This window comes from Equus przewalskii, unplaced genomic scaffold (genome assembly GCF_037783145.1).
Source record: "Equus przewalskii isolate Varuska unplaced genomic scaffold, EquPr2 ChrUn-6, whole genome shotgun sequence".
NCBI lineage: Eukaryota > Metazoa > Chordata > Mammalia > Perissodactyla > Equidae > Equus > Equus przewalskii.
Genome location: NW_027228754.1, coordinates 3,285,062 through 3,301,413, shown reverse-complemented (window position 1 = coordinate 3,301,413; position 16,352 = coordinate 3,285,062). Strand labels below are relative to the sequence as shown.

Genomic DNA, 16,352 nt, shown 5'->3' with positions numbered 1-16,352 from the left:
TTCTTTTCCTTATTGTTTTGGGTTCTGATATAAGAACATTGTAATGAATATTTGATATAAAGTATATGATGTTCTTACCACACATCTTAGCATATAATTTCATCAATAAACACAAATCCCCTCACACTTTGGCCAAGAGATTATCTAATTCTTCCTCTCCCTTCCCATTTTATGGTTTGATAAACTGAGGTTCACATGTTTGTGTCTGAACACTACTCATTCTTTCATTCCATATTCTGATCAAGTTCAGGTAGCTGAGGTTAACTATATTTTTCACTTTTGGAGAGCTAGTTTTCTTGGGTTGGAGAGAGCAACAAAAACACAATAATCCGTAAGTAAGATATAAGGGAAAGCTATTAAATAATTCCATAATCTTTGACTAGACAAATGACCTGTTTTCAGCCTTAGAAAAAGCCTCCTAACTGGTTGTCAGTTATTCTGTTGCATATTAAGCCTCAATTCTTATTTTAACAGACATTTTTGAGAAGGAATGAAGGAATTCCACCAAAAGTCTGGAAATGCTTGCTACCTGCAGACTTTTTGCTGAGTTTCCCATGTATTTCTACCCTCCACCTTGGATCCTGGTCTCTGCCTCTTTCCCTACTCTCTTATATAAAAGTGCTCTCCATGGAGCGGGTTAATGAGACTTTGGTAGCAGAGTTCGTCTTCCTTGGCTTCTCATCTCCGGCCAGGATGCAGCTGCTGCTCTTCATTGTCTTTCTGCTTCTGTACTTGTTCACTCTGGGCACCAATGCCATAATCATTTCCACCATTGTACTGGACAGAGCGCTTCATAACCCCATGTACTTCTTCCTCGCTGTCCTCTCCTACTCTGAGACTTGCTACACCTTCGTCATTGTACCCAAGATGCTGGCTGACTTGCTGGCCCAGAAGAAGACCATCACCTTCCTGGGCTGCGCCATCCAGATGTTTTCCTTCCTCTTCCTTGGCTGCTCTCACTCCTTCCTGCTGGCAGCCATGGGTTATGATCGCTACATGGCCATCTGTAACCCTCTGCAGTACACAGTGCTCATGGGACATGGGATGTGTGTGGGGCTAGTGGCTGCTGCCTGTGCCTGTGGCTTTACTGTCTCGTTGGTCACCACCTCCCTGGTATTTTACCTCCCCTTCCACTCCTCCAACCAGCTCCATCACTTCTTCTGTGACATCTCTCCTGTCCTCAAGTTGGCATCCCATCATTCTCGCCTCAGTCAGTTAGTCATCTTCATGCTTGGTGTGTGTGTCTTGGTTATTCCACTGTTACTCATCCTGGTCTCGTACATTCACATCATCTCTGCTATTCTAAAAATCTCAACCTCTGCTGGAAGATATAAGACCTTTTCTACCTGTGCCTCCCATCTCATTGTGGTAACTGTTCATTATGGTTGTGCCTCTTTCATCTATTTAAGGCCGAAGTCCAATTACTCTTCAAGTCAAGACATCCTAATATCTGTGTCATATACCATCCTCACTCCCTTGTTCAATCCAATGATTTACAGCCTGAGAAATAAGGAATTCAAATCAGCATTTCGAAGAGTAATGGGCCAGACTTCTTGTCTTGTTAATTAGAGTCAAGTTTTAACTATTCAGTTAAATGTAAGCCTTTTTTGTAAAATGTGTCCTTTCACACATTTCTCCTTTAAGTGTAGAACCTTCTGTAACATAAAGATATTTTACATATGAGGAGAATGAGGCTCAAATAAATTAAGATATTCTGGCTTTCTACTATGAATGATACTCTAAGAAGGCTATGCAGATGTGGGAAAGGATTACTCATATTTAGAACAAATTTCATCATATTTCACTGCTCTAAAGACTGATCATTCAAAAATAAATATACAAACTGATGAGAGCGAGATGAATGCAAGCTGTTTACTTACAAAGAACAGAAGAAGAAAATCTGACTATTTATTCCTACCCCTCCTACTATCAGTTCTCCCTTTCTTGAAGGGAACAGGCAACTTTGGACCCCTCCATTCTACAGCAACCCCTAGTGGCCTCTTTGGGTTTCTGATTCATCTCCCTCAATCTACATATTGAAATGTCTTTGTTGTTTCTTGGGATTGCTCTGTCTTAGCTTTGCTTGAGATTGGAACTTACTTATGGAGTCTCTTTTCTATATATATGTATGTCCTTCCCATACTATCCTGCCTTAGCTCTCATATTCATTCCCTGAAAATCATACATACTTATTCTCTTCAAGGCAGCTGCTAACATAGAATAATTGCTGAAGTACCTCAAGTAATCTAGAAAAGGGATTTAGGTAATGTTAATAGGGTGGAGTGCTAAAGTTGTCTAACGGTCAGAAAATCCATGGACAAATCCTCAGTGATTCCCTTTGCCACACACAACAAAGCCAAAAGTCCTCTGTTAGCAAGGATTTATTATCTAGTCTCTACCGACCTCCCTGGCATTATTGTTTTTAACATTATTATTATCCATTTCTCATATGTGCCTAGTTGTGCACTCTGAAGCTAACCAATTATCTTCTCGTCCCCAAAGTGACATCAGTCTGTATTCTGCCATGTTTTCTCATGTACTACTCCTTCTCTTTGGAATAGATCCTCTCATATTTGATTTTCATATTTTATCTCATATTTCATTAAACTTCAACTACTCTCTCACTTTCTCTCTAAAGACTTCTTGTCTCACTGTCACACTCTGCCAATGTTATCAAGCGCTGACTTCTTTGTGTTCTCATAGCACCTAAGATGTACTCTTATTATGTCTGTTTTTATTTCAACAAATATTTATTTATTGCTTACTATGTACCAGATACTGCTTCAGCTACTGGTGATTGATGATGAACAAAACATGTGTGGTCTTTGTCCTCATGGACCTGTGGTCTGGTTTGAGAGAGACCCAGTAAATAAATAAATTCAAGGAAACATAATTTACTACAAGTTGATGTCTATTCTCTGAAGGAAAAGCATAGGAAGGAGCTAGGGGAGAGAATACTAAAAGAAATCTAATTTAGATTGAATGGTATGGAGCTGGCCTCCATGGGGAAAGGACATGTAATCTATAAACTGAAGGGTAAGTAGAAGTAACTAGGTAAAGGGAATTATTTGAGGAGATCCTTTTAGACAGCAGGAGCAACATGTAGGAAAGCGTTGAAGCAAGAAAGAGCTGAATGAGATAGAGGCCACATATGTGTTTTTTGTCTCTCCCTAGAATGAATTCAAATTTCTTGAAGGCACAGATTTTATATTAAACACAAGTTTGTTGGCCCTGTTCCTTCTATAAATGCCTGGAATAAAAGGGATGTTGATACTATGAGTAGCCTTACCTATTCTTCCATTTTCTGCCCCAAAGCTTGCTTAGCCATCTTCATACCCTTTCTTAGTGAATGTCAACTCTATTCTCTCAGGTAGCCAGGCCAAAACCTGCAAGTGACTTTTGCCATTCTTTTTTTTCTTTCTTATACCACACATTGAATCAGACAGTAAGTCCTATAGATTCTACGGGCTTATAGGTTTTCAGTCATGTCCCTTCTCCATTTCCGCAGTTTCATCCTATCTCCTTTGTATCACTGCAAGAAACTCAAAATACTAGTAAGCAGGATAGCTGGAATTAACCTAGGTCTCCTCTTATTCTTAATCTGGTTCTCCTCCCACCTTTCCATGATATCACCCCTTGCTCTTGGTCTCCCTTGAGACACAGTTCTCTAACTGTTGTGGAAAGTCAGTGTTGCAAGATTCTTTCTAGACAACATTCTGTAAGATGCCTCTAGTTCAATCCTGGAGACTAATACCGGCTTGAAGCCTTTATTGATACAACCAGAATGTCAGTCCCTACAATTGTCGTCTGTAGAATGGACTTTGGGGTTTTCTCATCTATTCTTTCACTGAAACTGTTCTGAGAGCTAAAGGAATTTTTCCTTCAGGAGAAGGGTGAGAAGACAAGGCCAGCAAGACCCCTAATTCCTAGTTTATTTCCATGGCCGTAATTTATCTTCACTCTGTTCAAAAGCTACATTATCCTTAACAAAATCTGTTCTGTCATTTCACCAAATTTTGCCTTTGTTCACCAAGGGAGGAAGTGAACTAGCGTGAAGTCATCTGCATAAATTTAATCTTAATACCGATAACAACACTCAAACAATAAACTATACATTTAGATTCCTGTACAGGATGGGACTCACCCAAATTTACATTTCAGAAAACATGAAACTGAAAGTCTGAAAATGTAATTGGTTGTCTTGTCCTGACAGCTGTAAGTCCTTGAGCAAGTATCTTGTCTGAACTTCACTCTTCATAGCTGTAATAATAACTTACATATTTATGTTGTCTTATCTTTCACAAACATTTTTAATAGAGTGTTTTGCTTAACCTTCATGGCACTTTTCTCTAATAGTTATTATCAGTTCTATTTTTCAGATAAAGTACTTACAAACTGGAGAAGTTGTTTCTTGTCCAAGTGACACAAATGCAAGGGATGAAAGAGTGACTCAAGCCATAGGCTGAACTGATTCTACATCCTTTGCTTTAAATTACCCTGCTGACCCTCATCAAGCCAGTCCTTGCTATCTGGCACAACTCTCTGAGAAGACAGTTCTAATAACTGTTGTGTGAAAGTCCAAATTAAACTCACCGTTTTCTACACCCGAACTTACCCTGCAGTCTTTATACTGTATACTTGGCAAAGTTAACTCCATCCACCCAGCCAACAAGTTATGCACATGGAAGTCATCTTCACCACTTTTTTCTGTTTTCCTCACACCACACATTGAGTCAGTCGTTAATTCCTATAGATTATACTGTCCTAAAGTTCCTCAATTACATTCCTTTATCATTTCCACAGCAATAATCATTCTCTTTCCTGTGAATCACTGCAAGAATTTCATGTCTGGTTCTCTCAAATCCATTGTTCACACTTCCAGGAGGGATATCATAAGGTTTTTGTGAGAATTAAATTATATAAAATGTGTTCCCCACTTAGAATAGTGGCTGCCATTTACTAAGCACTATTTAAATGTTGATTATTATCATCGTCTGTGTAATCGTCATCATCCTTCTAAAGTGAAAATCTTGCCAGATAATGTCCCAGATTATAAATCCTGTAATAGCTACTAACAGATTTAAAGGTAGATTTTAAATCCTGAACCAAGGAACTTGCTGTTCCAAATGGTGTTCTGTTTCATGCCACCTTTCCTTTACATGGATTGTGCTATATTTTACTGAAATATATTCTTTCTCATAATTTGTCTACCCACTACTCAGATTTCAAAAACTCTCTCAAGTGTAACCCCCTCCAAGAAGATTTTTATTAACTTCTACAGTCTAATTCATATTTCTCTTCTATATGCTGTCACAGAAACGTGCACATCTCATATTCACATCTCTCTCTTAGCTCCCCATCATGGCATACTCATTCAGTACCCTCTTTGCCTCCTCCATTGGGAGTAAATTTCATAAGGAAGACTATCCTTATTTGAACCCACACCACCTGATTATAATATTTTCATGACAGAAGTAAGAAATTAATATATGCTTTTGGAATGAATAAATATGTAAATATTGTGTCCAGATCCTGCAACGGGTACTTCCACACTACTTCGCATCCCCCAGATTTGATGTTTTGATGCTGCCACTGCTGGATCTCTGCCAGTCCATTGTTCTGTCATTTCTCAAAACATACTCCTCTCACTGGAAATAGAGGCTAGAGTGCAGGATGGAAAAAACAGGAAATTCTTGCCTCCAAGCAAAGGAAGAAAAGCAAGAACTGCCGGAGAACATCCATGGCAAGGGGTCACCAGGTCTTTTTTGCTGATACTGTCCAGTAGCCTCCAGAATTCTAATGGGTCACTTCACTAGGATGTCTAAAATAGGAAGCTAACAAATTCCCCTAGTCTATTCCGTGGTTTATCTTTTGACAAGACAGTTTTGAGGTCCATTTTCCCCTTGGATTAGTTTCTAATTAAGGGGAGGCAGGACCTGTATCAGGAGGAATGTGATAATGCCACCCTAGGGTGCTGGATAGAAAGATACCCAGCAAAGCATCTACACTAATGCTGATAACCAGAAAAACGCCTTTTAATAAGACTGGGTAGGGTTGTAGCTCAGTCAGGCCATTCAGAAGAGGCACAATGAACATCGTTATGAGAAGTGAGGTGGTGATTCTTTTATTAGTTTGAAAAATTTTAAGAGAATGAAAGGAATATCTGTAATATACGGGGAGCGGTATTATTTGCAGAAAATTTACTTGCACATTTTCTTAAAGGCCTTGGGCCACGGTAAGGAGATAGCATTCTACTGTACTCCAGGACTCACATTTTGGAGAACATGGAACTCTTTCATGTTGGTTACCTGGTTCTTTATTTCATAACTTAAAGAAAATGACTCATTAGACTATCTAAAGTCTTATAGCACATTATGCCATCTCGAAGATGATAACTAATTTTGTCTTTCTTCTTATGTTCAATTCAAAAATTGTTGAGATGTTTTTAGAATTGTGGTCTATGTATACACGATATGGAAGGATTGAGGAGTGGCAATAGGGAAAGTAGTTGCATGGGGAGACAAGATAGTGCTCAGGTTGAGGTCTTAATATTAGGATATAAAGGAAAACATTAGAGATATTTCAGAATGGCCATAAGAAGTATTCGTAGTATCAATCTCAAGAAGGAAGGAAAGAAGGAAATACTTAATTAGGGCTTCTTATGTGTAATTCTGGGCTCCATTTTTTTACTTATGCTGCCCATAATATTCATAATATCCAAAATTGCAGAAAAGAAAATTCAGACTCAGGAAGAGTAAGTTATTTACTCAAAGGAAATGCTGAAATAAGAATGTGAATTTGTGCCTTTTTACTTCATCTCTAATGCTTTCTTCACAATATACATCTTTCTCTAGCTTCCTTTGCTCATTGGAAGTAACTTTACCAGATGCATGACAAATATCAACAAACCAGTTGTAATGATTTGTGCATGTATTAATTTGTTCAATTATTGATTTTCTCACATAGCTTTTGAATATTTGCTATTTTGTAGGAACTTTGATGCTGATGGGGTTAAAGAGACACATATGAATACATGGTGTCTAACACATAAATTTTGTCAAATTAACATCAACATGGTATCTGCCTTCTAAGATCTTGAGTTGTCCCAGGCAAGAGAGATCATTATCTAGAATTACATAACGTGTGAGAAGGTCTAGAATATGTGTCTCATAAGGACAGGAGTCTTTATTTTGCTCACTGATATATCTCAAATACCTAATGGAGTGACCCAGCTTGGTATGTACCCAGTACATATTTGTTGAATTAAAGAAGAGCTATGGGAAACTGACTTGGGAGCAAATGATTTGCTTTTTCCTAAGAGATCAGAACATCTGCCTGGAAAATGCCAGGAGAAGGCATTGTTATGATATGACATGGCTCATTACATGCTCAATGAACTGCATGAAGTTCCATATGATTAAAGTATTGGGATAAAATCTGGGAGCTGGAAGAGAAGAATTTTGATTGTAGTAAGAAACCAAATTATCATGAGCCCTTTTTTTTTCTCACAAGGGATTTGGAATATTATAAAGTTTCCAGAGATCATTATAGGGTTTTGAGAAAGAAGATACTTTATTAAATGTAAATTTTAATGTCCCTGCTTTTACTAGTGCTTCCCAGTTGAACTATTTCAACAGTCACTTGGCTCTTTAACTCCTTTTTCCTGCCACCTTGTCCAAGCTGTTCTCTGGTCTGCAATGTCACACCTCTCATTCTCAGGACCCTGTATCCTTGCTGCCCAGAAAACTCTTGGAAATAATCTCCTTCAATTGCTCTTCTTAGACCAAAACAGTGGAAGTAAATACAATTATAGACTCTTGCCTTGAATGGATTTGTGTCTTCTAATTTCCCCTTTCAGACCCTACTTTGAGAGAGGAAAGACAAACAATATTGAAAGAAAAAAGAGTATAGTGGATATTTATTTTTCTTTTTAGAACCACTGAATCTCTTCAGATTTCCAAGTTCTGCCTCTTGAGAAGAATCAGTCTTGTTAAAAACAACAGATATGGGACTCAGGGGGCCTGAAGAGGTAAAGAAATTTCATTTTCCAATAAAGCTGTTAGTCAATTGTGTTGTATGTTCTATGTTCATAGTTCTACCTGCAAGACAAAGTAAGAAATAGAATTTAATTGCCACCTGGCATGCATGAGCACATGCACACACACAGACTGAAGCAAAAGATTCACCTTAGATAAGGTCTACTTGTACTTTGTTTATTTCCCCCAATGTCTCCTCTGCTTCTCTCATCTACTCTATTTGGGTTTTAAAACTGCTGGCTTTGACCTCTAACTTGATTCTATAAACTTGGTGATGGAATAAGCATAAAGATTCAAAATCACTGAGAATGACTTATTTGCTTAGAGAGAAAAGAGCCTATCAAGACAAATAATAGTCAAAGAAAATAGCACTACTGATACAACACTTCCTATGTAGCAGGTGCTTTTTAAGTACTTTACATATGCTACCGCATTTATCCTCACAACAGCCCATTTCCCAGACGAGAAAATTATAACATGGAGATGTTCAGTAAATTGTCCAAGGCCACACAATCACTAAATGCAAGAATTGAGACCCGAATCCAAGTTAACCGTCTCCAGATTCTGTACTCTCATCTATGCTGCAATACTATCTTTCTGGTACCCCATACAAAAACATAACAGAAATTTGTATTACAACTTCCAAATGGTCCTTATTATAAATACACCTATGTGCATAAACCTATTATAGTAGGTAAATTTTCAAAAATGGAAGTACTGGAACAAGTGGGATGAATATATTTAAGGGTCTTGATACATTTTGCTGAATTTTCTTTTTTTCTCACATCATGCATTTATTTTTAAGAAATTATTTCCAGGGTATCCTAGGTTCACCCAATAGTCCATGTGTATCATCATATAGTTCTGCACAGTCAGAATTTATGAACTTGAAGCATTGCAAGAAATGTAATATTTTACATTATATTATATTTTGATAATATTTTTGATAGTATTCCATTTGTTTTTGAATAGTTCTGATTGCACTTTTATTGCAAGTAAATATTTTTATGCAGTAAAATTGCTGGTTATATACTACTCTTTGATGATCTGTAATTATCTTTAAGCTTAGCTTTTCAATTTTTCTATGCAGTGACATATTTTTTCTAATAATTTAATTTTTTCCATTTTATTGATGCACCCACAAGAGCTTTTCAACATTATGTGAGTTGGAGATTTAAACTGATTTTCTTTTTCTTAAAAAAGTTTTATTGCATTACTATTATATGTGAAAACATTTAGGTGGCATTGAGATCATCTCGTGTCTGAAGGTTTGTTGAAATTCTCTGTTGAAAAATACTAGCACAGTGTCTTTTTTGAGAGGTAACTCTAAGATAACATCCTCTATTTCTTCTAAGAATATTTGCCTATATAGCTTTTTCTTTTCTTTTTTACTAGATAATATCTTGGAATTGCTTTCCTAGAAAATTATTCATTTCATCTAGACTTCCAAATTTCTTTGCAAAGATTTGTACAAATGATTCTATTATGAAATTTGAAAATGTCTTCCTTGAAATGTTTATTTCCTTTGTCATTCAGTGCTATTAATATTTATGCTTTCTTTTATTTTTTCTGGATAAACTAGTAGTAGTTTGCATGTTTCTTTTTGTAAAAAAGGTAACATATCTGTGCATGCATGAATGTATTCTAACGTTTTTCTGTTTTTCCATAGTTATTTTAAATTTTATTTGTAATATATTTTCCTTTGCATTACCCTTTAATTTGTCTTTCTAGTTTTACTTTCTGATATTTTGGAAAAATGATTATTTTTAAAATTTTTATTTAAACATATAATTAAGCTTTAAATTTCCGCTCATCACGGCTTTCAACTTAGCCCACATATTCTAACCTGTAGACTATGACTGATATTATTTTCCAGAACTTATTTTGTTCTACTTTGTATTTATCCTTGACCCAACAGTTGTTTAACAATATACAAAAATTCTCAGGTGGGAGATCCTTTTTGATTTAGTGCTAGTTACTAATATATTCTATCAGGATTAGGAGATATTGTTTGTATCCTTCCCATTTTGTGACATTGGTTGAAGTTTTGTTGTGATTTGTAGTTTATATTCGTAAATATTTTATGTGTCTTGAAAAAAGTATATACTCTTTTATTAAAATATGAGTTCAATATAGAACTATAAGATATACTTTGGGGATTTTGTTGTTGTTTAGGTCTCTTGAATGCTTAGTTATAATTTCCTTCCCCGTCTGTTTTAACAGAGTGGCTTATTAAAGTTAAAGTTAAGCGGTTTACTAAAGTTTACTAGTATGTCTGCCTGTTTCTCCTTGTAAATATTTTATACCTTCTTTCTTATGAAGGTAGTTCCAGTGTTTTGGGGGAGATATAAATTCATATCTCTTATAATTTCATTACGAATTGTAGCTGTCAGCATTAAAAGTCTCTCTTGTCATGGTTTTTGTTGCTTTTCATGTAATGTTCCTGGCCTGAATTTTAAATTGTCAAACATTAGGATCATAACTCTTGCTTTTTTGGTTTCCATGTGCTGGGTATAATTTCCCTTATCTTCATTTTTTAGCCTTTCTGAATTATTTTGTTATAGTTGTATCTTATATAATGCATAGAGTTAAGTACTGTCTTAAGAATATACCTGATTTTTAAAATCTTTAGTCTTTTTTTGTAGGCATTCACTATTTGTTTGATCAGTTTTAAATGATGGCCATTGAGTCTCATCTATTATTTAGGCAGCAATAAGTAAGATTTTCCTACTTCACAATTTCTTGCTTCATTCCTTTTTTATTTTTTTAAATGTGTTACTTAGGTACATAACATTTACTTAGTATGTTTCCATTCATTTTCCCACTTGTTTGGGTCTTGGATTTATAGTAGGTATATTAATTCAATGTCTACCATGTGCCTCTTGGTAGAAAGATACTGCAGACAACTCTTGGTGAATAGAACTCTTCACCTAGTGACTTCATCAAGAAAAGCTAGAGGTTTTCATATTACTGAAGCATTAGTACATTTAAAACTATTTTTCTATATCTTTTATATTTGAGGACAATTTGTCTGGGTATAAAAATCCTTGGTCAAACTTTCCTTCCTTGAATTTCTTAAAAATCTTAACATTCCCATTATGTATTTTAGATTGCTGCCAAAAAATATGATTTCCAAATTTTTTTTTTTTTTTTTTGGTGAGGAAGATTGGCCCTGAGCTAATATCTGTTGCCAATCTTCTTCTTTTTGCACAAGGAACATTGTTGCTGAGCTAACATCTGTGTCACTCATCGCTATTTTTTTTTTTTTATATATATTTGGGATGCTGCCACAGCATGGCTTGATGAGCAGTGTGTAGGTCCCTGCCCAAGATCCGAACCTGCGAACCCCAGGCTGTCGAAGTGGAGCCTGCAAACTTAACCACTATGCCACTGGGCCAGCTCCAAAAGGATTTTCTTTTTATTGTTAGTAATCAGTATTTTTGTTCAAATACCCAGGTAGCTTTTCATCTTATTTCAGTACGATACTTCAACTAGGATACATCTTAGACTTGACTGTTTTTGATCAATGTGTGTGAATATTTGGATAGTCATGAATATGAAAAGGATGAAAGGATGAAGAATCATTTGAATGTATAGTTACTGGTTTTTATTTCAGGGAATTTTTCTTTAATAGTTTTAAATATTAAGTATTTTTTAATAAGAATCCCAATACTTTACATGCTGAATCTGCTCTGTATTTATTCTATGTCTATTACTTTCTCCTTAATCCTAATTAAAGTATTTTTCTATTTCATTTAATTATAGTTAACTAATGTTGGTCAGTTTTGCCAGAATTTTCTTCCATTTGTGGTTGGTTTTTTTTATTATTTTCTTTTGTCATATTTTGTTGTACAGTTGTCATTTGCAGAACTTTATTATATATTTGTATGATTTGATCTTTTTCAAGTCTTCAGGTTTATTCTCTCTGTTTGTTCCACTGTGTTTTATACCATGCTGCTTTGGGCTTTTTCCTTTTTTCTAATCTTGACCAAAGAGATTTGTCCAATACAAATACTTGCTAACACATTGAATAACAAAGAAATTTTAAAAAATTATTTTGGCACAGGCCCCATGGCTAAGTGGTTAAGTTCATGTGCTCCACTTTGGTGGCCCAGGGTTTTGCTGGTTCGGATCCTGGGCACGGACCCGAGCACCGCTCATCAGGCCATACTGAGGGGGCGTCTCACATAGCACAACTAGAAGGACCTGCAACTAGAATATACAGCTACATACTTAGGGGGACTTTGGGAAGAAGAAGAAGAAGAAGAAGAAGAAGAAGAAGAAGAAGAAGAAGAAGAAGAGAAGAAGAAGAAGGAGGAGGAGGAGGAGGAGGAGGAGGAGGAGGAGGAGGAGGAGGAGGAGGAGGAGGAGGAGGAGGAGGAGGAGGAGGAGGAGGAGGAGGAGGAGGAAGAAGAAGAAGAAGAAGAAGAAGAAGAAGAAGAAGAAGAAGAAGAAGAAGAAGAAGAAGAAGAAGAAGAAGAAGAAGAAGAAGAAGAAGAAGAAGAAGAAGAAGAAGAAGAAGAAGAAGAAGAAGAAGAAGAAAAAAGATAGGCAACAGATGTTAGCACAGATGCCCATCTTTAAAAAAAAATGTTTTTCTATCTTTTAGAACTTGAGGGGAGGTTTAGATGTGCTATAAATAGAATACATCTGATCTAAGATAATTTAGTTAATGAGAATTTTTATGGCTAAAAAGTTTTCTTGTTTTCTCTAATTGTTAGCTTTTTTTTAAATTTACTCTTGATAGAAAATCAAAAGTAGTCAATATTTCTTCTGTTTTTACTACAGAAAAAGAAATCTTTCAAATCCCTGACCCCAATTGACATTGCTTTTCATGCTCCCATGACCCACATACATTGTTTTTTCTAAAAACAGTTCATGTATCAGCATTTAGTGACTCTACCATAGACTATGTTTTGTTTTAGGTATGGTGGACACCACATGTATTTATAAATTGAGATGATGATGGATAAGGAAAGTGAAAGGTAGTAGGGTTAATTTTAGTCACCTCAGAAAGTAGTTATTCTGTATAAAAATAGAGATAATGAATCATTTGATCTCATCAGTTTGAATCAGTTGAAAAATCAGTCTTCTTATTTTTCTTGAATGTCATATTGCAGTTGTTCAAAAAAGGGAACAGTGAGAATAGTTATAATTCGCAATCTAACACAATCTATCTGTATTGAAGTTGATAGAACCTATCTCCCAACTATCCGTTCAGGTATAAAATCTTCTCTTCCTTTTTGTATATATTTATGGCTTTATTAAGTGGGAGTTGGAGATAGAATAGGGCATTACTAGCATGGTAAAGTCTATCTTAGGTTAAAAATGCAAATAATTAATAATTTATGATTATTTTTACAGAAAAATTTTGAAGATCTGTGATTGTTTCAGGAATACTTAAAGATCTTAGGGAAGGACTAAAATAATGAGTGTTGAATGGATCCTAATGCCCTAAAGACCTCTGGTTAGTGATTAAAATAGACATATATACAAAAAAATTAAATAATCGATATGCTATCTATGAATTTCTTCCAAAATAACTTTTTAAAAATACCTTGATATACCTATAATTCATGCTTTTTGTTTGTACAAGTTGACAGAGTTATGTAATCATCACCACAATCCAGTTTTAGAACATTTTCCTTATCGCAAAATGATCCCTCTTGTGTTCTTCTGTCAAATCAAATTCTGCCCCTAGCCTATGGTCACAACTAATCTCTTTTCTACCAGTATAGATTTTCTTTGACTGTGCATTTCCTAAAATGGAATTTGCAGCCTAGGTTTTAGCAGTTGGTTACTTTTACTCAGCACAATGTCTTTGCAGATAATTTATATTATGGTAGGTACTTATAGTTCATTTGTTTTTATTGCTGAATAGAATTCAACTTTTGTTTATTTATTCATAAATTGATAGGCATTTGGATATTTTCCTTTTTTGACTATTATGAATAATGCTACTATGAACGTTCATATAAAAGTCTGTGTGAACAGACTTCTCTTTAGTAAGATTCCTAGGAATGAGATTGCGGGGTCATAAAGTAAATTTATTTATAAAATTGTGCCAAACTATTTTCCAAAGTAACTGCATAATTTCATACTTACATCAGCAATAGGCGAGGATTTTAGTCTCTCTCTACACTTACCAGCTTCTTTTAGTTTCCATCTTTTTAGTTATTGCCATTTCAGTGCGTGTGAACAGGCATCTCGTTGTAGTTTTAATTTGCATTTCCCTAATGACTAATGATGTTTAACATATTTTCCTACACCTATTAGCCACTGATAAACTTCGTTGAAATGTATAAAGTGTTTGCTCGTTTTAACTGTGTTTCTCATATCACTTGATTATAATAGTTACTTCTATTTGGTGAGTAAAAATTCTTTATTAGATATGTCTTGCAAATATATTTTTTTGTCTGTGGTGAGTTTCTTCATTTTTGCAATGATACCCTTTGAAGTGTTTATTTCTAGACTCTCAATTATATCCATGGGTTTATATGTATAATTATATGCAAGTACCATGCTATCTTAATTACTGTATCTTTACGTTGCTTTGAATTCACAAAGTATAAATCCTCGATCTTTGCTCTTCTTTTTACAATTATTTTATCTATTCTGGTTTCTTTCCATATATTTTTATGATTATCTTGTCAGTTTTTACAGGAGAAGCCTGCTAGGGTTTGATAGGATTTATGTTGAATTTATGGATCAATTTACTCAGAACTTCCTCTTATTAATATTGAGTCCTAGAATCCATGAACATGAATATGTGTTCCTTTATTTACATCTTTTTTAATGTTCTCAACAATGTCTGGTAGTTTTCTGTGTGTGTGTCTTGCACATCTATGTTAAATTTAATCATAATCAGGCATGTATATTTTTGCTATTGCAAGTAGCATTGCTTTCTTTATTTCATTTTTGGATCATTTGTCACTAGTTCTATTAACTAGAATAGTGACCCCTCAAAGATGTCCATATACTAATTCCTGGAACTTGTCAATATTTTAGGTTACATGAAAAAGGACAATTGAGGTTGCAAGATAGAATTAAGAATGCTAATCCTCTGACCTTCAGATAGGGAGATTATTTTGTATTATTCAGGTGTGTCTGATGTAATCAGGATTCTAAAAAGTGGAAGGAAGAATCAGAGAGTCAAAGACAGAGATGAAACTTTGCTGGCTTTGAAGATAGAGGAGAGGGACCATGAACCAATGAATGCGAGAGACTGCCAAAATGTGAGAAACTGGAAAATATAAGTAAAAGGCAAAATTCTTCCCTAGCACCTGAAGAAAGGAACACAAGCCTGCACACCTCAGATTATTATATCCATGTCCTGACTACGTTTTACTTTTTCCTTCATCTTTGCAGATCTTGGCAGAAAACCTCACCATGGTCACGGAATTCCTATTGCTGGGTTTTTCCAGCCTTGGTGAAATTCAGCTTGCCCTCTTTGTGATTTTTCTCTTTCTGTATCTCGCCATTCTCAGTGGTAATGTCACTATTATTAGTGTCATCCGTCAAGATCAAAGCCTCCACACTCCAATGTACTTCTTCCTTGGCATTCTTTCAACATCAGAGACATTCTACACCTTTGTTATCCTACCCAGGATGCTTATCAATCTCCTCTCTGTGGCCAGGACAATCTCCTTCATCTGTTGTGCCATTCAAATGTTCTTCTTCCTTGGTTTTGCTATGAACAACTGCCTGGTATTGGGGGTGATGGGTTATGATCGTTATGCTGCCATCTGTCATCCTCTGCATTACCCCATCCTTATGAGTTGGCAGATGTGTGGAAAATTGGCAGCCGCTTGTGGGATTGGAGGCTTCTCAGCCTCACTTATATTAGTAAATTTAGTTTTCAGCCTCCCTTTCTGTGGTGCCAACAAGGTCAACCATTACTTCTGTGACATCTCCCCAGTCATTCATCTGGCTTGCACCAATACAGATGTTTACGAATTTGCTGTATTCATCTGTGGGGTTCTTGCAATTGTAGTCCTATTTTTGTTCATCTGTGTTTCTTATGTCTGCATTCTGAAGACTATCCTAAAGATTCCCTCTGCTGAAGGCAGACGAAAAGCTTTTTCAACCTGTGCCTCTCACCTCACTGTTGTTATTGTTCACTATGGTTGTGCTTCCTACATCTACCTGAGGCCAACAGCAAACTATGTATCCAGCAAGGACAGGCTAGTAACGGTGATGTATACCATTGTCACTCCATTATTAAGCCCCATGGTATACAGTCTCAGAAACAAAGATGTCCACATTGCTCTCAGAAAAGTTTGGGGGAAGAACAGATCTCTAAAGTTAAATAATTGA

At 35.7% G+C, this 16,352-nt stretch overlaps 2 protein-coding genes across 2 annotated transcripts; both read left to right on the top strand.

The window, feature by feature from the left end:
* The first annotated feature begins 627 nt into the window (after positions 1–627).
* Positions 628–1,569, top strand: LOC103566827 (olfactory receptor 10K1-like). The gene has a single exon (XM_008543361.2). The coding sequence runs from the start codon at positions 628–630 to the stop codon at positions 1,567–1,569; it is 942 nt and encodes a 313-aa protein (XP_008541583.2).
* Positions 1,570–15,404: 13,835 nt separating this feature from the next.
* LOC103566826 (olfactory receptor 10R2-like) lies at positions 15,405–16,352 on the top strand. The gene has a single exon (XM_008543359.2). The coding sequence runs from the start codon at positions 15,426–15,428 to the stop codon at positions 16,350–16,352; it is 927 nt and encodes a 308-aa protein (XP_008541581.2). The 5' UTR covers positions 15,405–15,425.

Bases quoted from the DNA above. Each gene is read 5' to 3' on its own strand.
- LOC103566827 (XM_008543361.2), top strand. From the start codon at position 628: ATGGAGCGGGTTAATGAGACTTTGGTAGCAGAGTTCGTCTTCCTTGGC.
- LOC103566826 (XM_008543359.2), top strand. From the start codon at position 15,426: ATGGTCACGGAATTCCTATTGCTGGGTTTTTCCAGCCTTGGTGAAATT.